Source organism: Tauraco erythrolophus, chromosome 4 (genome assembly GCF_009769465.1).
Source record: "Tauraco erythrolophus isolate bTauEry1 chromosome 4, bTauEry1.pri, whole genome shotgun sequence".
Lineage (NCBI taxonomy): Eukaryota > Metazoa > Chordata > Aves > Musophagiformes > Musophagidae > Tauraco > Tauraco erythrolophus.
Window position 1 is genome coordinate 893,315 of NC_141468.1, and position 25,186 is coordinate 918,500.

Consider the following 25,186-nt stretch of genomic DNA (forward strand, 5'->3'; position numbering starts at 1 on the left):
CAGAGGAGAGCAGAGCCGAGCAGCAGTGGCTGCCATGGGGTGCTACAAGCCGGCCTGGCCTTGCCCGGTGCCCCATGCGCCCCGGCGCCGTGGCGAGGGGCACGCCGAACGCTGAGATGGGCAACTTGGGTACAGAGCTGCAGCTGCAGAACGGTCACGGATGGCATCTCGGGTCGGGTAAGCACCAGGGGCATCTCCGAATCGCCCCCCAACAGGGCAGGGCGCTTGTCCGTGCATGAGCCACCAGCCAGACGGGCGCTTGCCGGAGCCGCCAGCTTGGGTGCCGTGCCCGCAGCGGGGTGGCATGCCGGGGCAGAGCGGGAGCGATGCCAGGTCCCAGCCCTGCGCTCGCTCCCTGGCTCCCTCCGATCCAGATGGGGGGTTTTGGGGTCACCCAGGTGTGCGGTCTGCACCCACGTCTGGGAGAAGGGCGGCCACGCTGTGCCAGCGTGCCCAGCGGGAGGGCACCCCGGAGCCGGACTGCCGGGACACGATGGCGATGGTAGGGTGCGTGTGTCCGTGGGGCACCGGCGCTGGTCGGGTGGAGGGCGGCCTTGGGGGGGGCGGTGCAGGATGGGTGTGACCCACCGGGCAGCTGGGCAGCCCCCACTCACTGCCACGGGGCAGCCGGGACCCGCCATGGTGCTGCCCGCTCCGGAACCAGCCGGCATCACCCGCGCAGGGGGGGTCCCCCGTTTTCCTCCCCTTTTACCCCAAAGCTGCTGCTCGGGAGCCTCCGGCAGCCCCGTGGGTCTGCCTTGGCACCGGGGGGGTGGCACCGGGGGTCCCACGACCCTGTGCCCCCCCGAGCGTGGCTGGCAGTGCCGGGGAGGGGGGAGTCGGGGTGGGGGGACCCCGGAGCTGCTGATGGGGAAAGCGAAGAGGAAGGCGGGAAGGGGAACCCCCACCCACCATGCCCTGGGGGCACCCCCCGCCCTGACCCCCCCAGGGCTGTGCTGGGGGAACCCCCCGTCCCCGGGGACCCCCCCCCTGGGGCCGCACCGGGGGATCCCACCCCCTTCCCGGGACCCCCTCGTGGGGCCGCACCGGGGGACCCCACCCCCTTCCCGGGACCCCCCCGTGGGGCCGCACCGGGGGACCCCACCCCCTTCCCGGGACCCCCCCGTGGGGCCGCACCGGGGGATCCCACCCCCTTCCCGGGACCCCCCCGTGGGGGCCGCACCGGGGGACCCCTCCCCGCCCCCCTCCCGCCCCCCGGCCCCGCCCGCGGGTGGGCGTGGCCTCACAGGGGGCGTGTCCCCGCCCGGCCCCGCCCCCCGCGCGGCGGGAGGCCACGTGGGAAGCCCCGCGCGGCCCCTTTGCCGACGTGTCCCTGGCGCCGCGTGCCCCGGAAGTCCCGCCCCTCCCTCCGCGCCGCGGGGCGGGGCCCTCCCGTGACGTCACCGCCTCCTCGGCGCCCTCCCGGGCCGGAGCTGCGCCGCTATTGGCCGAGGCGCGGCGGGGCGGGGCGGAGCGGCCGGCGGGGCGCCCTCCCGTTGGCCGGTAGCCGGGCAGAGGGGGCGGGGCATCCCTCCGCCCCGCCCCCTCCCGGCCCCGCCCCGCCGCCGCCGCCGCCCCGCCCCGCCGCTGCCTCCGCGCTCGCGCCGGGCCCCGTCCGCTCCGTCCGCGTTCGCCCCGTCCGCCGCCCCCGCCCCGCCATGGCCTCCGCGGCCTCCCCCGGGCAGGGCGGCTCCGCGCCGGCCCTCGCCGTCCAGCGCGGCATCGTCAAGATGGTGAGAGCTCCCCGCGCCCCGCTCCGTGCGCCCGCCGGCCCGGCTCGGTGACCGCGACCCCCCCCCCCTTCCCTCCCGTAGCCCCCTCCGGTACCTCTTGTTCCGGTAACCGGGACCCCCGCCCCTACGCAGCCCCCTCCGGTACCTCTTCTTCCGGTACCGGGACCCCCGCCCTGTACAGCCCCCTCCGGTACCTCTTGTTCCGGTAACCGGGACCCCCGCCCCTACGCAGCCCCCTCCGGTACCTCTTCTTCCGGTAACCGGGACCCCCGCCCTGTACAGCCCCCTCCGGTACCTCTTGTTCCGGTAACCGGGACCCCCGCCCCTACACAGCCCCCTCCGGTACCTCTTGTTCCGGTAACCGGGACCCCCGCCCCTACGTAGCCCCCTCCGGTGCCCGGGACCTTCCCCCCCCCGTCCGCTCCCGACGCCTCTTGCCTCGGCCCCCCCGCGCCTTCCGCCGCTCCCGGGCCCTTCCCCGGGCGCGGGGCCTCGTGCGCTGCCCGCCGCTTCCAGCCACGCGCCCCCGGTGTTGCCCCCGTGCCCCCCTCCCCCGGGCACCCCTCGCTGCATCCTGGCGAGCGCCGTGCCCGGGGCTGCTCGCCCCGTCGGGGCGGCCCGTGGTCCCGCTCTGCTCGGGTTTCCCCGGTGCCGTGAGCGGGGACATCCCGTGCGGACACCGGGGGCTGGGACCCCCCCGTCCTGCTCCTCTTCCTCCTCCTCCTCCTCTTCCCCGCGGGAAGGAGCGGTGGGACGGGGTCCCCGAGTCCCGCCACGTCGGGGGGTGCCACCGGGATCGGGCCCCGTGTCCCGGGCCCCATTCCCTGCCACGTGCCCCCCAGTCCCGGCAAGGCTTCGGCTGCCGCTCCCGCCGGCCGTGCCGTGTGCGGGGAAGGAGGGGGTGGTGGGATCCCACCCCACCATCCTGCACCGTGCCCATGCCAGCTCCTGTCTCTGAGCACGAGGTGCCCAGCGCTGTGTCGTCGTTGTCGTCCCGTTGCCCAAACACGGAGCTTTTGTGCCCAAATAAGTATTTTTTTTCTCGAGGTTGCAGGTGTCAGCGCTGGGCAGCAAATCCCGCCGCTGCCGTCGGAACGGGACCTTCGCTCGGGACAGGGCTGGCACTGCCAGGGGTTTGGGGGTGCTGCCCTCGCCGGCAACTCGCCTGCCTGCCCTTCCCGCTGCCCCGTGCTGTCTCGTGCCCGATGAGCAGGTTTTGGGATGCTGAGGAAAAACCCAGCCCGGCCGCTCGTGCCAGCCTGGCTCCATCCGAAGGGATGTGGCTCCGTGGCGGGATGGTTGGTGTGTGCTGGCAGAGAGGCAGCTGTGCACGGCGGGCACCGGCTCCCAGTGCCCGGGGTGGATGCTGTGGGATTGCTGGCCGGGCACTCCAGCCCTATGGTCCCCCTTCCCTTTCCAGGGCATCCAGCCCAAAATCCTGGCTCAGGGGGCACTCCGGAGAGATGGGGGCATCCCTGGCTCTCCACAGTCGCTGCTCTGCTCTGTGGTGGTGCCACAGAGCCTGGAGCTGCCAGGGCAGTGCCAGCCGTGTGCTCCGCTGCAACTTGTTGAATTTGGAGGTTTTGGGAATTCTTTGCACCTTCCTGATGCGCGTTTCCCCGGAAATCGGGGAAAAACCCGGAGCCAGGCTGGGCTCTGCCCCGCGAGGTGGGATGGGGTGGCAGCAGTTTGGGGGGCTTGGGGAGCACGTGGATTCCCAGGGCAGGTATGGCTCTGCCCAGGGCAGCCGGACACGTCGAGGTCCAGCTCCGCTCTGGGGTGTCGGTGTCTGGGCTGGAAGGAGCGTGGTGTGGTGTGGGGGGGCATGGCATGGCACGGCACGGGGGTCCCTGGCTGGTGGCACGGGAGTTCCCGGTGTTGAGCTGAGCTGGGACCTCGTGCCGGTGGTCTCCAGGTAGAGAGAGCCGGGTCGGTTGCCGCCGTCACCTTCACCTTGGCGCTTCCTTGGGACCCTGCCTTGGGTTTCCACCACCTTCCTTCCCATTCTGGCAGTGGTTTTTAACCCTTCGTGCCCCGCAGTTGCAGCTCTGGACGTGACGATCCGACTGATGGCGTCTGCCCACCGGAAGGACCCCGCTGCCATCCCCTCCCATGCTCGGGGACGCCTCTGCCGCAGGAGCCGGGTCCATCCGACCCATGTCCCTGTGCCCTGGGCATGGGCTGGCATCTGCCACGCAGGGCGGGAGAGCGCGGCTCGGGCTGGGAGCTGGGCGCCGGGGCTGCTTTGGGAAGGGTGAATCCCGGGTGCTCTCCTGGTGCCATCGCTGCCCGTATTCCGTGCCCCGGGAGGGACGGGCAGGCGGTGCGGCTGCTCGGCTGGCAGGGACAGGAGCGCGGGGCAGCAAGCGATGCCATGGTGCAGCCAGACCCTGGGGTGGGTGCGGCAGGGGCTCGTTCCGGTGAGGCTCGGGGCGAGCTGGTGGCCGTGGCGCTGGGCTGAGCCGGCTCCCGTGGCAGAGTCCGAGTCCTCTGGCTTTGGGACGCACCGTGAGCATCCGTGGGGATGTTGGGTGGGCGGCGAGCCAGGGCACATGGCAAAACCCAACCTGGAGGCTTTCTGCCAGTGATTCGGCAGCATCGGTGCCACGCGCAGGCAGCTGGTGCCGACTCAAAGGGGAACAGCGTGGTCCCCAGCACGCTGACTCTGCCCAGCTGGGAGCCCAGTGCCGCGACTGGAGGGATGGGATGGGACGGGATCGGGATGGGATGGGATGGGGCTGCCCAGCGTAGCCATGCTCCTGCCTTGGAGCACTCAGTGGCCAAAGCCACAGGGGAGATGGTCCGGCTGGGCTCATCCGATGGGTCAACGCTGGCAGCAGAATCCGGATCTGCCAAGTTCTTGGCGTTACCCACCACGCTGCGATCGCGCCGCGCTCGGTCGTGCCGCGCTCCGAAGGAGGGGACGGGTGTTTGACAGGCACCGCTGTGCCGGTGCAGGGTGCGGAGCTCGGCTCCATCCTGCGCCTCCGAGCCGGAAACCCGGGGCAGCTCCTGCCGCTGCCAGCCCCACGAGCAGTTGTGCCCTGTGGTGCTGAGTTTTCCGTGCCCTGCCTGGGGCAGGATCTGTCCCTGGAAGTCTGTCTGGCCGCTCAGCATCCCCCACCTGCGTGCTCAGCTCCGTCCCCTCTCCCTCCCGGCTGCTCTCCTTTGCCAGGGCCGGGGCACCCCCCGTAACCCCTCTGCCTCCCCGCAGGTGCTGTCGGGCTGCGCCATCATCGTCCGCGGGCAGCCCCGAGGCGGACCACCCCCCGAGCGCCAGATCAACCTCAGCAACATCCGCGCCGGGAACCTCGCCCGCCGCGCTGCCGCGGGCCAGCCGGATGCCAAGGACACGCCGGATGAGGTGGGTGCTTCCTGCCAGCGGTGCCACACAGCCCCCCCCCACTGCCCCGAGGGGCCTGGGGTGCTGCCAGCCCAGCCCTGCAGACCGCGGCACCCTCGGCTTGCCCGTCACAGGAGGCATTGCCCGTTGCCAGCCCTGCTGCCACCATCCCATAGGGTGCTGGCAGCTCCTTCTTTTCCAGCGCTCCGCCCTGCCTGGCTCGGGGACGTGTGGGATGCTCCTTTATGAGATCCTTTCCCTGCTCCAGCCCCCCAGTGTGGATTTGGGGGCGGATTTCTCCTTTCTCACCCTGCTGCCGTCGCCCGTGCCCGGGCATCGTCCGTTAGCGAGGACCAGGGGAAGCCGGTGGTGCCCCTGAGGTTCCTTGGCGGCACTTGCTGGGACTGGGGGCACGGGAGGCAGCGAGGGGTGTTGCTTTGGCAGATCGGGTGCCCGTCCTGGCAGCGGGGGGGTGTCGGGGGAGCCCGGCCCCCCATCCTCGCAGCCCCGGGGGTGGTGCGGAGCGCTGGCGGCTAATTGCTCTCCCTGGGGAGTTTGTCGTTCCGAACGCTGCTTCAGCCTTTAAATGTCACTCTTGTGAAAAATTCCGCCTGTCAGCTCTGCTAATTGTTCCCGAGCACGTCGTGTTCTCTCCTCCGGACCGCGTTCCCCACCCACCCGCTGCGCTGGAGCGGGGCTGAGCTCACCGGGGCTCCGGTGCCTTCGTGCCGCGGTGCGGGCAGGTGCCAGGGCGATGCCGGAGCCCGCTTCTCCCGACCGGGCACGGCCGATCCCGCTCTGCTCCTTCCCTTTGGGCAGGAGCCGGAGGAGCCCCCGCCGTGCCCCTTGGAGCTGGGGCTGGTCCAGCCTCCGGCATCACCGCGGCTCCAGCCCTGCTCCGTCTGCCCCAGGAGCCTTCCCGGGCTGGATCTGGCTGTGCTTGGGGATCACGAGGCTGGAAAACCAACTGTGACCCCCTCGGCGGGGACGGAGTGGGAGAGAGGGGGTGTTCCTCCTGCGGAACGGGGCTGGGGAGGTTCTGGGCTTCCCTGGCTGCGTGCGACCCGTCGGCTCACGTCGGCTTCTTTCCCTCCAGCCCTGGGGCTTCCCGGCTCGCGAGTTCCTGCGGAAGAAGCTGATCGGGAAGGAGGTCTGCTTTACCGTGGAGTACAAGACCCCGCAAGGCCGGGAGTACGGGATGGTGTACTTGGGGAAAGGTGGGTGCAACAGGGTCCGGCGGGCACGGAGCGGGCAAGCGGGGCGCACGCGGTGCTCTCAGCCGGAGCTGCTGCCCCAGGGGGTGCATTGGGCGCGGTGTCGGCAGCAGGAGGATGCACGCCTGCTTTTTGGCGGAGCGCTGGCTTTTGGAGGGCAGCGATGCCCGACAACGGTCCCGGCTGACCGCGGGGCTGCGCAGAGCCGGAGCGTGGCCGCGCTCCCCGGAGCTGCAGCCGCCGGTCGATGCGCTGCAGCACGCGGGTGCCAGCTGCGGCGCTGGGTGCATTCCCCCAGGTTTCCCCTTGCCGTCACAAATCTTGTGCTCATCTCCCACTGGAATCTCCCAGAAGGAACCAGCTCACCCGCGGCCCCTGAGGATGTGGTGGAGCGCCGGGAGCAAAGCCCAGATTCGGCGCAGTGCCGACAGGCAGCACTCCCTGGCTCCGGGCACCTTGGGGCAGGGTGGGCTTCTTGGTGCTGGCACAGGTGGGCTTTGGCTGAGCTCTCCTGGAGAGCACGATGCCAAACTGCACTCTCCCGGGTGCTCCTGGATCAACTTGCCGTGCCCTCGGGTTCCGAGAAGGGGGACGAGACCCGCTGGATGCAGGTGGGCTTCAGGGAAGCGGGTGCTCACCAGGACCCAGCTCGTCCTCCGGTGCCACCCGGCTCAGGGTTGCCCGTACAGATGGATGCACTGACGTGGCGCGGGGCAGGATGCTCACCGGAGAGTCGATGCAGAGCTGGGGCAGCCCCATGGCTGGGGCTTTTGGGGTGCGACCGGGGTGTGGGTCGGGCTCAGGCAGAGCTCCCGGGGAAGCTCAGTGGGGTAACTCCTTCCAGTTGGGAGAAGGAGGGAAGGACCAGGTGTGCGCAGGGGGCTGCGCTTCGGGCACGTGCCCCATGGCATGGCTCCAGTACGGATCAGGGGTTGGGTGCCCTCGGCCCCGTGTCCCTGCAGACCCCACTGCTCGTGGCTCGGCTGTGCAGTGCCAGAGTGGAGAGGGCAAGCGGGTGCCCAGAGGCATCCTCGTCTCCAGGGGCACATCCCGCGTGCGTTTGCGGCCGCGCAGCTCCCTGGGGAGGCTGGAGCTCTCTCCTCGGAGGTTTTCGGGCTTGGCTGGATGTGGCCAGGGCCAGCATGGCACGGGGTGGGCAATAGCCCTGCCTGGAGCCCCTTTCCCACCAGCACCTCGTTGCTGCTGCGAGGGTGACCCGGGGCTGCTTCCTGGCACGATGTCCCGACAAGGGTCCCCCTCCAGCGAAGGAACGTGGGACCCCCACGATCTGCAGGCTGCGAGGTGGGGGAGCCTGTCCCCCACCACCACGAGTAACTGGATGTCAGAGTTACCTCCAGCCTCGTTCCTGAGCTTCCAGTTTGCCTGCGGGCTGGGAGGCTGGGAAGCCCTTTGGGATGGGGATCCCCTCCCGCGGCGCGGGGGGCGGTAGTTTGGGCGAGCCCTGCCCCAGCCAGACCCGGAAAGGGGTTTGGTGGTTCGGCGACCCCGCGGCAGGTGAAGCGCTGCCGTTGTCACCCGCAGCCGCCTCGTCTGCGGCGCCGGGGACCCTCGCGCGGTGCCCGCCGCGTGGGCGCCGTCCTCGTGGTCAAAGCCCAGCCTGGCGCGGCACGGGGCAGAGGAACGAAGCGGAGAACGTTTCCTGATGAAGTTTGTCGAGGTTCAAATGCTGGTAACACAGAAAGCGCTGCGCCAGCGGTGGGTGCTTCCAGGGGTGGGGGTCTGGGCAGTGCCCTACACCCCTTCCCCAGCCACCCCCCACTGTTGCTGGGGGCCGTGCAAACCCGATGCCCTCCCTTCTGTGGGGCAGCCGGGGGTTTCTCCTGGGGAATTGTGCCCAAATCCTGTTTATCTGCTCTCCCTGGCCCGGGATTCCCTCTGGACCGTGGCGTTTGTCTCCCGCCTCCCCGGGGGGCTCTGGCTCCCGATAGCCATGACCCCCCCTCCGTGTTTCTGCAGGGGAAGGGTGCCTTCATGCATGGTAGTGCCACCTTTGCCAGAAATCCGGAGAGTTGATGCTGGGAAGGCGTTGCCCAACTCCCATGGGTGCCGAGGGAGTCCCCTTCCCACGGGGGTGGTCCTGGGGGGCAGCACGTGGGAGCCACGGGCCACCTCCCCACTCGCCGAGCCCTGGTCTGATGGGAAATGCCATCCCCGGGAGCGCCCGGGGCCGCTCCGCTCGCTGCGTCGTGAAGGCCACGTGCTGCCAGGACACCGGAGCCCCTCGCTCCCGCGTCGCTCCGGCACTTGTTGGCTGGAATCATCTCGGGAGCACTTTTCCAGGACGGAGGTCCGCGTGTCTCCGGGTCGCCCCGCGCGCCGGCGGCTCCTCTCGCTGACTCCTCTTCTCCTCTCTCCGCAGACACGAGCGGCGAGAACATCGCCGAGTCCCTGGTGGCCGAAGGGCTGGCTTCCCGCCGGGAAGGGATCCGAGCCAACAAGTACGTACGCGGCTGCGTTCCCGTGCTGCGCGGCCGCGCCGGTTCTCCGCGGCTCTTTACCCCGGCGCGGAGCCGTTGGGTTCCTGGGCTCTGTGGCAGTGCCCACATTCCACGGGCATTGGTGTCATGGCACGGTGACCCCTCGTCTTTAGGGTTGGGGTGGCATGGGGGTGCGGAGGGGGAGCTGGGTGACTCCCTGCCTCGGGCTGCAGAGCAGGAGAACCTTCTGAAGCTCTGGGAAATAACGCCTGGAGTGGAGTCGAGGGGCTTTGATCCCGGTTAGAGAGGCGGTGGGATGTTCCTGCCCCTCATCCCACGTCTGGGCGGTGCGATGCTTGTGCCAGTGCCGTGGAGCCAACGCCTCGTCCCTGAGCAAGGGAGAAGCCTGGCCTCGGCTGCGGTGCGCTGGCATCGCCATGCACGGCCCCAGGCGCCGGCTGTCCTGTCCCAGGGGTGCACGTTGTTTCTGGGGTGCTGCCGTAAATCCCGGTCGGATGCTTTGTCCATCCGCGTGCCTGCTGGGCTGGAAGCTCACCTCGTCCCTTCCTGGCACACTTGGTCCTTGCCCCCGGCGTTTTCGGTAGCACAGCCCGTAGACAGGTACGTTGAGTAAACGGTGCGTTGCCCAGGGTGGGGGTGGGTTATTTCATGCCAGGGCTGAAGTGCCGGCGGGTCCCGCTCCCTGCCTGCCTGGGGACACGCTCCCTGCCTGGTGCCAGTGAGCTCTGGGTGCTGTTGGCAGAGTTTGATGGCTCTGCTTTGGCACAGTCGGGGATCACCGCAGGGCAGGGACGCCTGGGAGAGATGCAAAAGCCAGAGGGGCTGCGGAAGCTGGCAGCCTGCGGGGCTGCTGGCACCGGGGGCACGGAGCTGCCGGGAGAGCGGGCACAGCACTGGCAGTGGTGCCCGGTGAGGACTGGTAGCGTGCGTAGGATGGATGGGGTTCAGCCGGAGTCGGCTCTCGCCGCCCTGTCGTGGTTCTGCATCTCCTGCGTCGAGGTGGAGCGTGGGAGCAAAACCTCCGCCTGCCAGCCTGGGGGGGCTCGGCGCTGACTTCCTCCTGCTTCCCGCTGGAAACGTCCCCTGGGACCCTCCTGGGGCAGGTGCCAAAGGGCAGCCCGAGCCCACGCGGGGCTGGTGGTGACAGCCGGGCCGTGTCGGGTGCAGCCGTGATGCCGGAAGAAGCCGTGCCGCACGGCGTAGGGGCGGCTGTTGGAGACCACTGGGGCTGGTGCCCCCCACCGCCTGGATGCTGGGGTGATGGGCCAGGCAGGACCTTGGCTCTGGCTGCTTCCTCTCTGCTCATCCTTACTCTCCGGCCAGCTGTCCCAGCTGATGCCCCCTCGCCTGGCGATGCCCCCTCCCCTGGCTGCACCGCATCACCGATCCCGTCGGAGGACGCCGATCCCGTTGGAGGGCGGTTGCGTGGCGATGCCCCCGGGGAGGGCAGAGCAGCCCCATGCCTGCTGCTCGGGGAGGGGAGCCAAGGTGGCCGAGGTCTCCCACACATTTGCTGCCCGGGACCTTTCCTGCGCTTCCGGACTGGCCTTTCCAGGGAATTGGGGTGCAGGTTGGGTGCCCTTGTCCGCTGCTTGTGCCAGGGGGACCTGCGCAGCCCCACAGGGACCCTCCGGAGCCTTCGGGCTTTCGGGGCTCTGCTGCTCCGCTCCTTCAACCTCCTGGCAGTGCACCCCGTGGGCAGCGTGCCCCGCAAAGCCGGTCACCCTGAGCCCCAGGATGCCAGCGTGGCAGCAGGAGTGGGACATGCAGCCGCCCCGGCTGGGCGATGCCCCTGTCACCAGCGTGGCAGGGCTGGCACGGTGCGGTGAGCGCCGGACCGAGCTTCCTGCAATTACATATCCCCGGAGCCCGTCGCCGCTCCGCGCTGCTCTCCTGATTCCGAGGGCGCGTTAATTAACGAGCGCGGGCGGTGACTCTGGGCACCTACTTGAGTCTGGTGCTTCTGCGGTGAATTTGGGATTCCAAAACCACAAATATCACCGAATTTAACGAGGTCTGACCGCGCGTGGCTGCGGCTGCGCTCGCCCGTTGGCAGCCACCCCCAGGGACCGTCTGCGGTTCGGTCCGGCGTGTCAGCCGCGGACCCGGCTTTGCCATCCCGCTGTGCCAAAGTGTGCCATGCCAGGAGCTGGGGCTGCGGCCGCCTTTCCATCGTGGTGCACAAAACAGCCTCGGAAGGGGTGGCATGGGCTGAACCTCGCCCATCCATCCGTGACGGTGCTTCCAGCGGCGGGTGTTCCGCTGTCGTTGGCTCAGCCTCTGTGCCGCGGTGCCGGAGAAACTTAGTTTGATTTACCGCGTGTCGCTGCCGGCAGCACGCAGCGTCGCTCACCGGCTCACCCTTTTCTAGATGTGAGCCATCACATTGCTAAAGCATCCCAAAAAACGCCGGGAATATGGATGTTCCCGGTGATAAAGTGTGCAGGAAGCAGCAGTGTCCTGCCCGTGCCAGCCGTGCCCTTACCCCGCCGCCTCTGTCCCCGCAGCCCCGAGCAGAGCCGGCTGGCAGAGCTGGAGGAGCAGGCCAGGAGTGCCAAGAAGGGGATGTGGAGCGAGGGGACGGGCTCCCACACCGTCCGCGACCTCAAGTACACCATCGAGAACCCCCGGCACTTCGTGGACTCCATGCACCAGAAGCCGGTCAACGGTAAGAGGGCACCGACCTGTTGGGGCTACAGGAAAGCTGGAGAGGGGCTTTGGGCACGGGTGTGGAGTGACAGGACATGGGTGATGGCTTTGTACTGGAAGAGGGGAGATTTCGATGTAATCTGAGGAAGAAATTCTTCCCTCTGAGGGTGGGGAGGCACTGGCACAGGTTGCCCAGAGAAGCTGTGGCTGCCCCATCCCTGGCAGTGTTCCAGGCCAGGTTGGATGGGGCTTTGGGCAACCTGGTGTAGTGGAGGGTGTCCCTGCCCGTGGCAGGGGGGTTGGAACTGGATGGTCTTTGAGGTCCCTTCCAACCCAAACCGTTCCGTGATATCACTGGGATCACCTCTGTCCTCTGCTGCCGCGGGGCACAGCTGCCCGCGCCTTGCCGCGTGGATGCCGCCCCCGGCACCCTCTCTGCCGCGGCGATCCGGCTCCGTGGCTGCCGCCGAGCCCCACCGCAGCAGGACCGACCTCTCTGCGTTCGCTCCGCAGCCATCATAGAGCACGTGCGGGACGGCAGCGTGGTGAGAGCCCTCCTCCTCCCCGACTACTACCTGGTCACCGTCATGCTCTCGGGCATCAAGGTGAGGTTCGGCTGTGCCATCGCCCATCCCGCATCCTCCTGCCGCCCCGGGGTGTCACCGCGGGCATGGGAAGGGGTTTGGCTTAGGTGGGGACCAGCTCTGCGCTGCCAGGCCTGGCAGCAGCCCAAGCTCTGGGCCGTCGGATGCTCCACGAGGGTTCCCCGGCTGCCGGTGGGTGCTTGTGCCCGCTCTGCTGGCATCGGTGTGGCTGCCAGCGTGTGGACTGGAGAGCTTGGCCACCTGGCGTGGCAGGAGACCAACGTGGAGGGCGGTGTTTGGGCTGGGGGCTGCTGGGGTTCTGCCTCGGTGCCCTCCCGTGGTGCCCTTGCCGGAGCCTTTTCCCTCGCCCATCTGGCCCAGGGATTATGCTCGGAGTTGGTCTCCGTACCCCACTTTGCTCCCAGCGGCGTCTGCCAGGGCGAGCAAAGGGCTGTGCCCGTGCGTCGTGGCACGCAAGCGTCGGGACACGCGTCCCCCAGCCCGTCTCTCACAGAAGCTCCAGCCGGGGCACGGGGCGCTGGGTGCAGCCTTCCTCTCCCGGGGGGGTGTCCCACCCCCTCGCCGAGGGTTCGGGGGCCAGCCTGCCCCCTGAGCGTCCCCCCTCTGCCGCAGTGCCCCACGTTCAAGCGGGAGGCGGATGCCCCCGAAGTCCCCGAGCCGTTTGCAGCCGAAGCCAAGTTCTTCACGGAGTCGCGGCTGCTGCAGAGGGACGTGCAGATCGTCCTGGAGAGCTGCCACAACCAGAACATCCTGGGCACCATCCTGCACCCGGCAAGTGGGGCTGGCGGTGGTACAGGGGTGGCAGGGGGGTCCCGGCGGGCTGCGGGGCTGTTGGTCATCGCTTGCTGGAGGTGCTGAAGGTGGTTGCAAGGTCCGGGTGCCTCTGGGGCAGCGGGAAGTCGTGGGCTCTTTACTGGTGGGTGTGGGAGACCATGGGGAGGGCAGAGCCCTGTGGGTATCGCTGGGGTGGTCTCTGATGGCACCGGGCGCCGTGGCTAGGCCTTGGCAGGGCTCTTTGGGGACATGGAAGGGGCTGAGCAGGACGGGCGAGATGCCCGCGGCGCGGGGGTGAATGCCACCGCCGCGTGCCCCGCGGCTGAGTGCGCGCCTCCTGCCCGTCCCCGCAGAACGGGAACATCACGGAGCTGCTGCTGAAGGAGGGCTTCGCCCGCTGCGTCGACTGGTCCATCGCCGTCTACACCCGCGGCGCCGACAAGCTGCGCGCGGCCGAGAGGTGAGTTGGGCACCGGGAGCTGTGGGGATGGGTGCCAGGGGTGGGTGCGCTCCGGGCTGCACCCCAGGGGTGCCCAGGGTGACTCCAAGCCCCTTCTCCCTGCCCGTGTGCGGGTACCCTGGTGCTCTCCCAGGTGGGGTGATGTCTCCTGCGCCCACCCTGCTGCCTCTGCCAGGGCTTCGCCAACGATTTAATGTACGGCGCGTCTGTCCCCGTTGCCCCCCTGCCCATCATTGTGCCTGTCCCCCCACCCCGACTCTCACCAGGTTTGCCAAGGAGCGCAAGCTGCGGATCTGGAGGGACTACGTGGCCCCCACGGCCAACCTGGATCAGAAGGACAAGCAGTTCGTAGCCAAGGTGAGCGGCTGGCGGAGCACAACTGGGGGCAGAGGGTGCCCACCCACCCTCGCCACCTCTGTGTGCGCTTGGGCAAACCCCGGAGGGTTTCGCTTCGGCGACATCCCTGGCACCGAGCGCGGGGTGCAACCGCCCGGACGCACACCGGGATGTCGGTGAACCAAAGGGGAGGGGAGGGGGCCATGGTTTGTTGGCGGGGGGGGGGTGCCCTGAGGTCTCGCTCTGGCTCACCGAGTGCCATGGAGACACTCTTGCCCTGTTTGGGCTTGGCAGAGTTTTCCTCCCCTCTCCTGCCCGCGTTTCCGGGCGCGGGGCCAAGCGCAGCGCCGTGGCAGCCCCTGCCCCGATCCAGGGTGGGGTGGGGGGGGGGTTGCTGGTGTGGGGCAGAGCTGCTGGCCCAGCTCCAGGATCTTGCCAGCCCCACACGTGAGGGCTGCCCCGCTGCAGCAGTGCCCACCTTCCTACGGCACGGAGGTGTCTGGCACGGATGCCATCCCTGCGGCCGCCCCGGCGCAGGGCGGGGGGCACAGCCAACGCGGAAGGGCGAGGGGGGGGGGCTGCCCTGGTGCTGCCCCTGCCCCGGCTGGGGGGTGAGGGGCATCTCAGGCTGGCAGAGGGCACAGCAGTGGGCTGGGGGGCGCAGGCACCGCTGCTGGGGGGGACACCGGGGGGAGCAGCCCACTAGATGGTGCTGCTGGCGCGCTCAGCGCGGGCAGCGGGGGAAAGGGGGGGCCTCGGTTCCGGGGGAAACCCTGGGAAACGCGCAGCGCCCGCGTTTCTTGGGATGTCGCCTTGAACCCTGCGCTTCCCCCGCACCAGGGTCGGATCCGGCTCCTTCCCGGCTCCTTCCCTGCCTGCCTCGGGACAGAGCGGGGCCGAGCGTGCCCGCCTGGGTGAGCTCTGGTGCAGCCAGACAGGGCAAAGCCGGGAGCTCTTGGGACGGGTCCAGTCTGAGCCGTGCGGTGCAACCGGCTCAATCAGCGGTGCCGTCACTGGGATCCCAGTGGGATGAGGCTGGGGAGGTGCTGGCTCACCACTTTAACCCGGGGATTATGTGCCTGCTGCCCTCCGCTGCTGCCCGCTTGTTGGCTCGAGCTTGGCTGGTGGTAGCGGAGGTTCCCAAAAACGTCACTCCGGCTTTTCCAGGTGGCAAAGGGTTCGCCGGGCTTTTCCTCTGGGAAAAACGGAGTGGCCTGAATCCAAACCCCGAGGGTCTCTGTGGGGGTGAGAGCCCGTCCCTGGGGAGAAGGACCATGTTTGGTCCCTTCCCGAGGTGCCACTGTAGAAACAATCCCAGGCACGTGCCCCTGCGGGCACGGGGTGGCCGTGCCAAGGCGCTGGTGCGCTCGGAAGCACCATCCTGCTGCTGGCAGAGGCTGCGCCGGAGCCCGCGCCAGGAGCCGGCACGGGGGGTGTTAGTCATGCTGCGCTCAGCAGCTCGCTGAGGGGGCGGGCAGCCGCTCCTGGCATTTCGAAGGTGCCCGTCATTTTGCCAAACATCTCTGATGCGGGCTGGGATGCTGCTGGAGTGCTGCAGCAGGTGGATCTGTTGTCCTCAGCTCCCTCCCTTGCCCCCAGCAGGGCAGCAAAGGTGGCTGTGGTGGGTTTGGGGCTCGGTGGCATCTCTGCCCTTGTGCCAGGTGTTGCTGTGGGGCAGCCATGCCCCCTGGGAGCGGTGGGAATCCAGCCCCGGTGCCATGGAGGAGAGGGGCACCCGGATGCACAGACTGGAGTCCCGGGGCAGGGTGGTCCCCCAGTTCTGGGCGCAGCCCCTCGCTCTGCCAGGGTCCCCCTGAGTCTGGGGGTACTCAGCCCCCCGACTTGCCACAGCCCGGGGTCTGTGCCAGCGCGGTTTGGCTGCCCTGGCTCTGCCATAAGAGCCCCCAAACATGGTGAGCACCGCGATGCCGTTCGGCTTCCCAGGGGAGCAGATGCAGAATTTCTCCACTTTTGGGTAAAACCTACTCTTTACGCCAGCTCGTGCCCATTGGCGTTCAGGGGGTCATCAGCCTGACCCCCCCCACACCCCCCCGGGCACTGTCGCTTTTGCGGTGCCAATTTTTGGTCTTTTTTTTTTTTTTTTAACCCTTCCCGGCAATTGGAAGTGACAGGGGGAAAATCAGGACAAGCGCCCGCACGCCTCGGAGTGCCGGAGCTGGGCACGTGCCAGGGGTCCCCGAGGGGTCCCGTGAGCCCCGATCCACCCTGCCAGCACCCTGCGGAGGGGGCTGAGCACCCGCAGGCAGTGGTTGCTCCGGTGCCGAAGCCGCCTCCGTGCTGGGCAGAACGCCGAGGTGCTCGTTCGCAGCGGCAGAGCTGACGTAGGAGCTGCCGGAGGGGTGGTGATGGAGGGGGGGGGGAAGAAGGAGAGGAGGAGGAGGAGGAGGAAGATCCTAACCTGCCTTTGCACCGCTGAGCAACCGCGGCAAATTGGCTCCGGCTAATTTTGGATTCTGCTGCCGCGGCGGTCAGCTGCCGGTGGGGCTGGTTGGGGGAGGAAATTAAAGCTTGGCCTCGATGGCGGATTTGGTGCCCGCGAGTGGCAGGAGGAGCGGCGGAATGAGGATGCGAAGAGGCTGGAGGCTTTCTCCCGAATTCCCTACGTCAGCTCGGCTTAGAGCACCCGGGAATTTGGGACAGCGCTGCTTGGAGCTGAATCCGTTCCGCCGCGAGCCGTCCGCTGCCAAAAGCTGTTTGTGCCACGGCTGGGAGGGCTGCGCCAGCCTGTGCCATCCCATCCCATCCCATCCCATCCCATCCCATCTGGTCCCCCTCCCTACTGTGGGGCAGGATCGGTCCCTTTGGGGTCCAGGGGGAGCAGCAGCTCGCGGTGGGCTCGGTGGGCAGCCCCTCGGCCGCATCCGGGCTGGGCCAGGCATCGCGTCCCTCCTTGGCATGTGCTGGATCGGGGCCGGAGGAGGCGGGTGTGGATGACTCTGCCCGTGGATTTTTGGTTTGGTTTCGGTGTGTTTTCCTTTCCCCCTTGGCAAAACGCTCCCAGCCTTCGTCGTGGCCAAATTGTCGCAGGTGGCACAGGGGTCCTCAATCCCTGTGTGCTTCCCCGGGCACGGGAGTCCTCAATCCCCGTGTGCTTCGCCGGGCACGGGGTTCCCTGATCCCCGTGTGCTTCGCTGGGCACGGGGTTCCCTGATCCCCGTGTGCTTCCCTGGCCATGGGCCTCCCTGATCCCCCGTGTGCTTCCCTGGGCACAGGGGTCCTCGGACCCGTGAGCACCCAGGGGAGCTGCGGGGCGATGGCAGGGGCAGGTGAGCGAAGCCCCCGGGTGGGAAATTGGAAACTTGGGTGGGAGAAAAACTTCTCCCGTGAGAATTATGGACGAGGCACCGCTCTGCCGCGCGGGCGAGGGTGACGAGCCTGGCTGGGGCCCCTCTGCCCGCGGGGGCATCACCCAGACCCTGCCCTCCGTGCACCCCAGCTGCAGGAGCCTGGGCAGGGGGTGACGGCTGTGCCCCGCGGAGGTGGGGTTTGGGGAAGCGGCACCGGAACACGCAGGCTGCGCCAGAAGCAGCTGCAGAGATTTATTTAAAAAAAAAAAAAAAAAAATTTAATCCTTTCAAAGCGTTTATCCAAGTGCTTTTCCGAGACAGGTGAAGCCACAATAAATATGGGATAAAGGAAGCTGCCCACAGCAAGCGGAGAGAAAAATGGGCACAAGCTCTCAGGCTGTGCCAGCTCCGGTTCTGGTCCTGCTGTCGCTGTATCCCCCTGCTGCCCACAGCGTCCCTGGCAAGGGGGCTGCAAAGTGCCTGTGCCACTTCCCTGCTGGGGCTGCGGCTCCTGCCCCGAGGAGGCGAGTGGGTGCCCAAGGAGGGGTGGGCACCTGGGGGTCACCCTCGGCTCCTGCTGCCACCCTGCCCTGTCCTGCACGGGCATTGCAGCCCCTGGATGCCCCCGCCCTGGGTACCACATCCTACAGCATCCCGTGCCCCTGCGGAGCCCTGGCAGCCGGCTCAGCCTGGCACAGGGCTCTGTGCCGTGAACCACTGCCAGGAAGGGGCTGCTCGGGGCCGGGCGGGCTCGGCGAGCCCCTGATGCCAGTGGTCAGCTCCTGGGCTGTGCCGGAGGCTGCGGTGCCAGCTGCCAGCGGCTGCCTGCCCCGGCTGCCGCCTGCTGCCAGCGAACAAATGCGATCTGACGGATGCTCCCGCGGCTCCGGCGGAGCGGGGAGCGCGGTGGATGCGTAATGCAGCGCAGGATTCGCCCTCGGAGCTGACCTCCAGCTCCCCTGGCTGCGGCAGCTCGGCTTCTGCCGCGGAAAACCCAAGGATCTGGCTCCCGGGAGATGCTGAGCCTGTGGGGAGGGGTGGCCCCGGGGGGGTTTGCTGTGCTGAGAGGAGCCCTGGCAGCCCTTGGCAGCTGCTTTAATTCCTATAATCCCGTTATCCCTTCGGCTACACGCGTTTGGAGGGACCCATGTGCTCACTGGGGCGAAACGTGCTGCGAGTGGGGGGAGTCTGTGCCCCCCCCTTCCCTCCACGTCCCCCCGAGCTCCGGCCCGGCTGCGGGGGAGGCGTGGGGTGGGCACGGGGGCTGTGGATGTGGGGGGCTGCGCTCCCTGGGCCGGGCACGGGAGAGCTGTGCGGGGAATCTTCTGTCCCGGTGTTACTGGAGGCACTGGGTTTGTGCTGGGAGCGGGCAGGGGAAGGTCTGTGCCGTGGGAATAGCCGGATCCCTGCTCCGTGTGCTGCCGCTCGGTCCGGGCTGGCAAGTGGTGTTTAATAAAAATTGAGAGGATGATGACAGCGGGGCTTGAGCCCCTCTGCCTGCCTGTGCCACCGGTTTTCCCAATTAATTTATTCCCCGGGTGCGTGGAGAACCACCAGCTGGGATGCAGTTGCGGGGCAGAAGGGTCTGTGCCATGGGCTGTGCTCGCTCCCTCCTCCATGTGTGCTCGTGTGGTGCCGCTGCCCGCGGTCCGGTGCCCTCTCCGGGTTTGTTTCTGGAGTGAAACCCCAGCGGGGCTGAGCCCTGGCACAGGATGGCCGGCGGTGTGCCAGTGTGCCACGCTGAGCTCCTCAGCCTTGGAGAGCAGAACCGCGGATGCACCGATGAGCCACGTTCGCTCTGGCGACCCACTGGGCACCCAGCATGGGGTTGGAGTCACTCGCTCTGTGCCATGTGCCACGGTGGGTTGGGGCACATGCCGGAGCCTGGACGGCTTCACGGCGGTGTCCGGTGGCGGGACTGGTGCCACCCCGTGTGCCACGCTTCCGGCGGGCACGCGGTGTTCACCTCGGCCTCTCTCCCTCCCCAGGTGATGCAGGTGCTGAACGCCGACGCCATCGTGGTGAAGCTGAACTCCGGGGACCACAAAACCATTCACCTGTCCAGCATCCGGCCCCCCCGGCTGGAGGGGGACAGCACCCAGGTGACCGCGGCGGCGGGGACGGGACCGTGGGGTGAGACGGGGTGGGGGTGCTCTGCGCCGCGCCCTGGCACGCGGGCAGCGGGCTCCAGCTCGGGCACGGGTCACGTGCCATGTCCCCTTCGCCTCCCATCAAAGCACCAGTGCTGGGCTGGGGGCCGGGATGCCGGTTTGATCCCCGTGGCCCTTTCTCGGCACGCAGCGGAGGCAGCCGGTACGTGCCAGCAGGGATGCGACCAGAAAACCAGCCTTCTCCCAGGATTATGCAAAATCCGCCCTTTCCAGGGCTCGGTTTGTGGGTTTTTTTTCCCCAAATAGCACCGATGTGCTGGCTCGGGCCGGCCTCACCGCGCTGGCAAGCGGCAGCACCGCGTGCCGCGGCTCGCCGAGCCGTTGGCGTGCGCAGAGGCAGAGCCCGGCTTTCTGTGGGAATGGTGGCTTGGGAATTCCTCCCTCCGAGGGCACCGGATTCTGGACAACATCCCAGATCAGCCTCTTCTTCCCGCTGTTCCTCCAGCGTCAGCGCCGGGTAGACGGGAGCCACCGCCAGCCGAGCGGCACGCTCGCACGGCGGGGAGGGCACGGAGCGGCGGCGAAGCGGCCACCGGTGCCAGCTGGTGGGGGGACGTGCCCCCTCGTGCCCCGCTGGCGCTGCGCGGTGGTGCCGGGAGGAGCGCGGTTTCTTGGCGGAGTGGTCGCGGTCGCCAAGGAGACTGCAGAAAAGCGGCGGCTCCCCGCTGCGCCGCCGGCTCCGCTGGCAAAATCCTCCGCTTGCTTCAGCCCTGGCACGCGGGCGATCGCCTTCTCCCTGCCTGCTGGCAGCTGCCAGCTCTGCCACCGGGCACGGTGCTGCCTGGGGGATGTGGGACTGAGCCTGGGGTCTCTCCGCCGTCCCTCCTGGTCTTTCCTTCCCTTTCCCGGCACGTTTAACGCGATGGCGCAGGGAAGCGCGTCGGGGCCCGCTCCAAGGGTGCCACAGCACCCTGATGTCACCGGATCGCTGCCAGGTCGCTGGTCGGTGCCTGGCTTCTCGTTTGGGGAGCTTGGCATCCGGAGCGGACTCGGCGTTCGGAAACATCCTCACCTTTCCGTCGCGTCCAGGGTTTGCGGGTGCCGGGTCCTGCTGCCAGACCCTCCGGTGATGCCAAGTTCCCCGGGTCGTGTGGCACCGCTGCGGAGCGGGAGCCGCTTCCATCTTCATCCTCTTCTTCCTTCTCCCACAAGAGCTGGAGCAGCTGGTGCTCCAGAGCCCGTCCTGCCCCTGCCGGTGGGTGCCCCTGCCAGTGGGTGCCCCTGCCGGTGGGTGCCCCTGCCGGTGGGTGCCCCGGTTAAATCTCGTTTCTTTCTTTCTTGGTTTTATCCTTCTTTAGGTCCTTCTGCGTTTTCATCTCTGGTTCCGCTTATGCGGTCACTTAATTACCTGTGAACGCAATTAATGAAACGTTGACTCCCCCTCCTCTGCCAGATCATTTGTTTTTTAAAAAAAAAGTAGAAAAGAACATCAAAAAAACCAAACAACTGACAAAAAAAGCCTGAGCCAGACAAACAGGGTGCCTGGCTCAGCTGTGTGCCCCTCTCCCATCCCTGGCACGGTGCTCTGCTGCTGGTGGGGCAATGCCTCCTGCCCCTGAGCACCCCCAGCCCCATGGTGCCAGGGACCCCCGGAACCCCTGCCCAGCTCCCACGGTCCGTGCAGTGGGGGCTGCTGGGGACACCTGATCCTGGCTGTCCTTGGATCCTGGTGGAGCCTGAGCTCGAGGCGCGTGTGTGTCCTGGGCTGCATCCCGAGCAGCGTGGGCAGCGGGTGCCGGGGGGGGATTCTGCCCCTCTGCTGTGCTGTCCTGAGACCCCCCTGCAGTGCTGCCTTCAGCTCTGGGGTCCCCAACACAAGAAGGACATGGAGCTGCTGGAGCGGGGCCAGAGGAGGCCACGGAGATGATCTGAGGGCTGGAGCACCTCTGCTCTGGAGACAGGCTGGGAGAGTTGGGGCTGTTCTGCCTGGAGAAGAGAAGGCTCCGGGGAGACCTTCCAGCACCTTCCAGTGCCTGAAGGGGCTACAGGAAAGCTGGAGAGGGGCTTTGGACACGGGTGTGGAGTGACAGGACATGGGGCAATGGCTTTAAACTGGTAGAGGGCAGATTTCCATGAGATCCAAGGAAGAAATTCTTCCCTCTGAGGGTGCTGAGGCACTGGCACAGGTTGCCCAGAGAAGCTGTGGCTGCCCCATCCCTGGAAGTGTTCCAGGCCAGGTTGGATGGGGCTTTGGGCAACCTGGTGTAGTGGAGGGTGTCCCTGCCCATGGCAGGGGGGTTGGAGCTGGATGATCTTTGTGGTCCCTTCCAACCCAAACCATTCCATGATCCTGTGATCTCTATTTTGGGTTCATTTCGGGCTGTTCCGAGCGCCTTCCCCCCGCCGTGCTGCGTGTGGGTCTGGCAGCTCCGCCGCAGAGCGCTGGGGGTCGGCACCGTCGGCTGCTCTCCCCGCGGTGGGGGATGGACACGTCGCAGGTAACGCGCGGTCTCCGTCGCTTCTCTCCGTCGGGAAATGTAACGCGTTCGGATGAAGATGGATCTCCTGGCACTGGGTCTGCGGGTGCGGTGCCGGTGCCGCGGTGCCCGGAGGCCCCTCGCCACGCCGACCCCCTCGCTTCGGGGTTGGCATCTCCGAGGCAGGACGCAGCCTCAGGAGCCGGGTGGTCGCGGTGATCCTTCCCCAGGCTGTGTCCTGCCACCGCCGCGGGTTTGGCAGCTGAGCCATGCCCGGTGCCACGCTCGCCTCCGGTGAAATTGCCTGGCCGGGCTGGAACCAGGGCTGGTTTAAACCCGCAGCCTCAAGGCAGGAGCTCATTTTCCAGCTGTGCTCCACATCTGGGGCTCGAAGAGTGGGATGCTCCAACCTTTGGGGTGAGCAGGGTGTCTCCGGGTGCGGGGAAGCCCTTCCCCATCCCTGCCACTGTCACCCAGCGCTCCGGTGTCCGACCTCGCTCCGCCCGGCGTTCCCCCCGGCTCGGTTTGTGTCCGTCCCGGTGATGGATCCGGCGCTGCCCAAGCCGGTTGTCGGTGCGTCGGATGCGATGGGGCTTTCCCGGGTGTCGGTGTCACCGCCGTTCCTGGCGCTCGGGAGGTTTTGGCTTCGCTTTTTTCATCGGAAATGGGCTCCCCCGGACAGCTCAATCACGGAACCTCGTTAGCGGCTCCGGCGAGCTGCCTGCGCCCGTCTGCTCCAGTGCTCGGCTTGTCTGAATTGATATCTTGATTGGTAACACTGGGGGAGGGGAGGGGGGAGCCGAACACACAGACCTTGAGTCAAAGAGGAAAAAACAAGGAAAAAAAAATGGGATTTTGTGAAGTCTGGGGCAGCATCTCCCCTGGCCGGGGAGGGACGCGGTTGCTGCAGGGGGGTTCGGGGTTTTGGCAGCGCCGCAGCCCCTCCTCGGATCTGGGAGCCGGGGGGAGGAGGTGGAACAGGGATTGAGGGTGGGGATGTCCTGGCTCCTTCCCTGGCTGTGCCGCTGCTCCGGGACTCCAAGGTCCCCGCTTGTGCCAACGCAGCGGAGATAAGGTTGGCATTGGTGGGGAGGGTCTTCAAGGACTGTCTGGGTGGCCCTGGGGCACCTTCCAGCCCTATTTTCTGAGGACACAAAGCCAGGACTGGCTGGTTTTCCGTGTTTGTCCCGGACTCTGGCTCACGCCCTGCGCCAACACCGGGACTGGGGCGCTGCGGAGGGCTCTCGGGCACCTTCGGGTGCCTCTGGCTGGAGCACAGGGTGGTGGGCTTCTGGAGGAGCAGGATCCCGGTGTGGTGCCCGCTCTGGTTGCTGGGGCTCACCGGCTGCCCACGTGCCGCTGCAGCACCAGCCAGCGCCGCGTTCGGCACAGCGGCGGCTAATGGCAAAGCTGGCAGGGCTGTCGCCGTGGCGGGTGAAATCAAGGAGTGGGCACTCCTGCGAAGGGGAAGCAGTGGGAAATGGGAAAGGTGGAGAAGCTGGAAATGGCTTCAGAAAAAGCAAAACCCAGATGGATTTGGGATTTTTTGCAGCCCGCTGCAGAAAGCAATGACGCTGGAAGGTCGGCGCTCCCGACACGCTGTTTGCCGGCAAACTGCCGGCTCCCGGCAGTGCCGCCGTTTAAATCCCGACAAGGATTTTTCTCGGCTTCGAGTCACGCCGGGGTGAGATCGGACGCGAATCCCGGTGACCTTCGTCTCTGCTGGGCGATGCCAGGAGATGCCCGGATGAAGGATGGTGATGGACGGCGGCACCCGGCAGCGCTCGGTCCCTCTCGGCGGAGCCGCCGGCGGTCGGTGCCGCGCTCGGCGAGGGCTGCGTGACAGATGGTTTGCAGGTGCCCGCCCGGCGCTTTTCTGTGGCAGAGCTGGATTTTGGAGAGAGGGCGGCTGCGCTCGGCTTGGCAGAGGTTGGAACGTTGGCTGTGAACACAGATCGGTTCCTGCCATCCCCGCAGAGGCTCCACTGGCACCCACGGCTCGGCAGGCACTGGGGAGCGCGGGCGATGCCGCGGCTCGTGCCAGGAGAGGCAGTGATGCAGCATGGCACACCTGGCCACGTACCCGCCGTGCTGCCGCGGCGGCTGGGAGTTGGGCGGAGGCGGGTGGGAGTGTTGGCCGGCGGGCAAAGCGCTCGGTTGGCTTTGCAGAGGCCCCTGGAGCCGTTTTGGGGATGGCACAAATAACGGTGGTCGCGATGCCCATGGCACAACTGTCCAGGCTCGTTCAGTGCCGAGAACGAGGGAGCCGCTCGCTTCCCCGGCTTGTCGCCTCTGGCCCCTCTCCGGCTCGGTAGCGGCAGCAGCTCCGCTGCCGATCTCCAGCTTTGCCAAGATGGCACCGGAGCTGGGGTGCGGGGATGGTTTTCCTCCGTGGCATCGTTCCTGCCATCACGCATCCCTGGCAGGCAGCTCCTGGGAGCCGGGCTGCACGCGGTGACTCCGGCACAACCATCTCCTCCTGTCCTGCCTCCTGTTCTCGGGAGCTCCCCAGCGCTGCCCAAACCCTTGGACACAGCCTGGGCTGCTGGGCTCCTCTGGTACCTTTCCTGCAGGGTTGTTTGGTGCCTCGTGCCGCCCCTCCCTGGCCCGTGTGCCCCTCGCCGGCGCAGTGGCAGCTCTCACCAGTGTCTCCAGTGCAGCGGTTCCTTTGCCACAGCCTGGCCAGGCTGTCGGTGCGGCCTTTGAAGATGCATCCATGGTTGGGAAGGAAGGAAGGAGCACCCGGATGCGCCAGCCTGGTGGAAGGCTCGTTGGTGGCTCCCTGGAATTCTGCCCCCAGTAGCCAGAGCCAAGGGCTGAGACGGGAGCACGGGGAAGGGGAGCTGTACCGGCACTCCCCGAGGGCACCGGTTCCGTGGGATGTGTGCCCGTGGCTTTCCCTTCTGGGTGATTTTAGGGCAGCAGCAGCGTGTCTGGGCTGGTGTTATCCGGTGTTCCTCCTCTCGTGTTATAAAGTCTCTGGTACCCACCACGTTTCCTGTTGTTCATGCCAGGGAGGCATCCGGGCAGCTGCCACACTTGGCTGGGGTTCCCATCCCTTCCCGAGGGGGAATCCCTCGTTTCCTCATCCGCTGGCATCTCCTGTTGCTTTGGGCTCTTCTTGGTACCTTCACCCTTCTAGAAACAGGTGGCTCAACGCAACCAGCCTTGGAGGAACCGGGGGGCTCCCCCAGCTCAGCCGAGCTCCCCCGGCACCGCCGGCGTGTCATCGGCATGAGGACGGTCCCCATCTGCAGCAGCTCCGAGCCGGAGGCTCCGCCTGGCCGGCATCTCTGTGCCGGAGTCGAATTCAAGGCCACGGCAGCCGGGCGAGACCCACGTGGCGAGGGATGCCGTCCGGCACCGCGGCGGCAGATGGGTGGCGGAGAGAGAGAGGATCTCATTTCCCTGTTTGCCGAGCCGGGTTCGTGGTACGAGGCGCGCGCGGGCACTCAGCGAGCGTGAAAGATTAATGAGGAGCAAACCCGGGAGCTCGTCAGTGTCTCGTCTCCGCTAAATTACGGTTACAAGGATCGCCGTCGCTCAGCCGCGCGCCGCGTAACCGAGCTGATCGCCGGGGCGCGCGGTGAGCGCCGGCGGAGCGCCGCGGCGAGAGGCTGGGCGCCCCGGCGTGTGGCCTGAACGGCTTCTAAACATCGGTGGGGCGGCGGGCACGGGGAGCGTGGGCACCGGAGTTCCCCCATCAGTGTTTCGTAG

General features: G+C 67.7%; 1 protein-coding gene across 1 annotated transcript in view; it reads left to right on the top strand.

Annotated features, from left to right (window-relative positions):
- Positions 1 to 1,658: 1,658 nt before the first annotated feature.
- Positions 1,659 to 25,186, top strand: part of SND1 (staphylococcal nuclease and tudor domain containing 1) — a 37,674-nt gene continuing 14,146 nt past the window's right edge. The window contains exons 1-10 of the mRNA XM_086609849.1: positions 1,659 to 1,733; positions 4,948 to 5,097; positions 6,173 to 6,293; positions 8,671 to 8,749; positions 11,257 to 11,417; positions 11,912 to 12,003; positions 12,616 to 12,774; positions 13,131 to 13,237; positions 13,504 to 13,594; positions 18,870 to 18,983. Coding sequence (XP_086465975.1) covers positions 1,659 to 1,733; positions 4,948 to 5,097; positions 6,173 to 6,293; positions 8,671 to 8,749; positions 11,257 to 11,417; positions 11,912 to 12,003; positions 12,616 to 12,774; positions 13,131 to 13,237; positions 13,504 to 13,594; positions 18,870 to 18,983 — 1,149 coding nt within the window. The remainder of the gene's footprint in view (positions 1,734 to 4,947; positions 5,098 to 6,172; positions 6,294 to 8,670; positions 8,750 to 11,256; positions 11,418 to 11,911; positions 12,004 to 12,615; positions 12,775 to 13,130; positions 13,238 to 13,503; positions 13,595 to 18,869; positions 18,984 to 25,186) is intronic.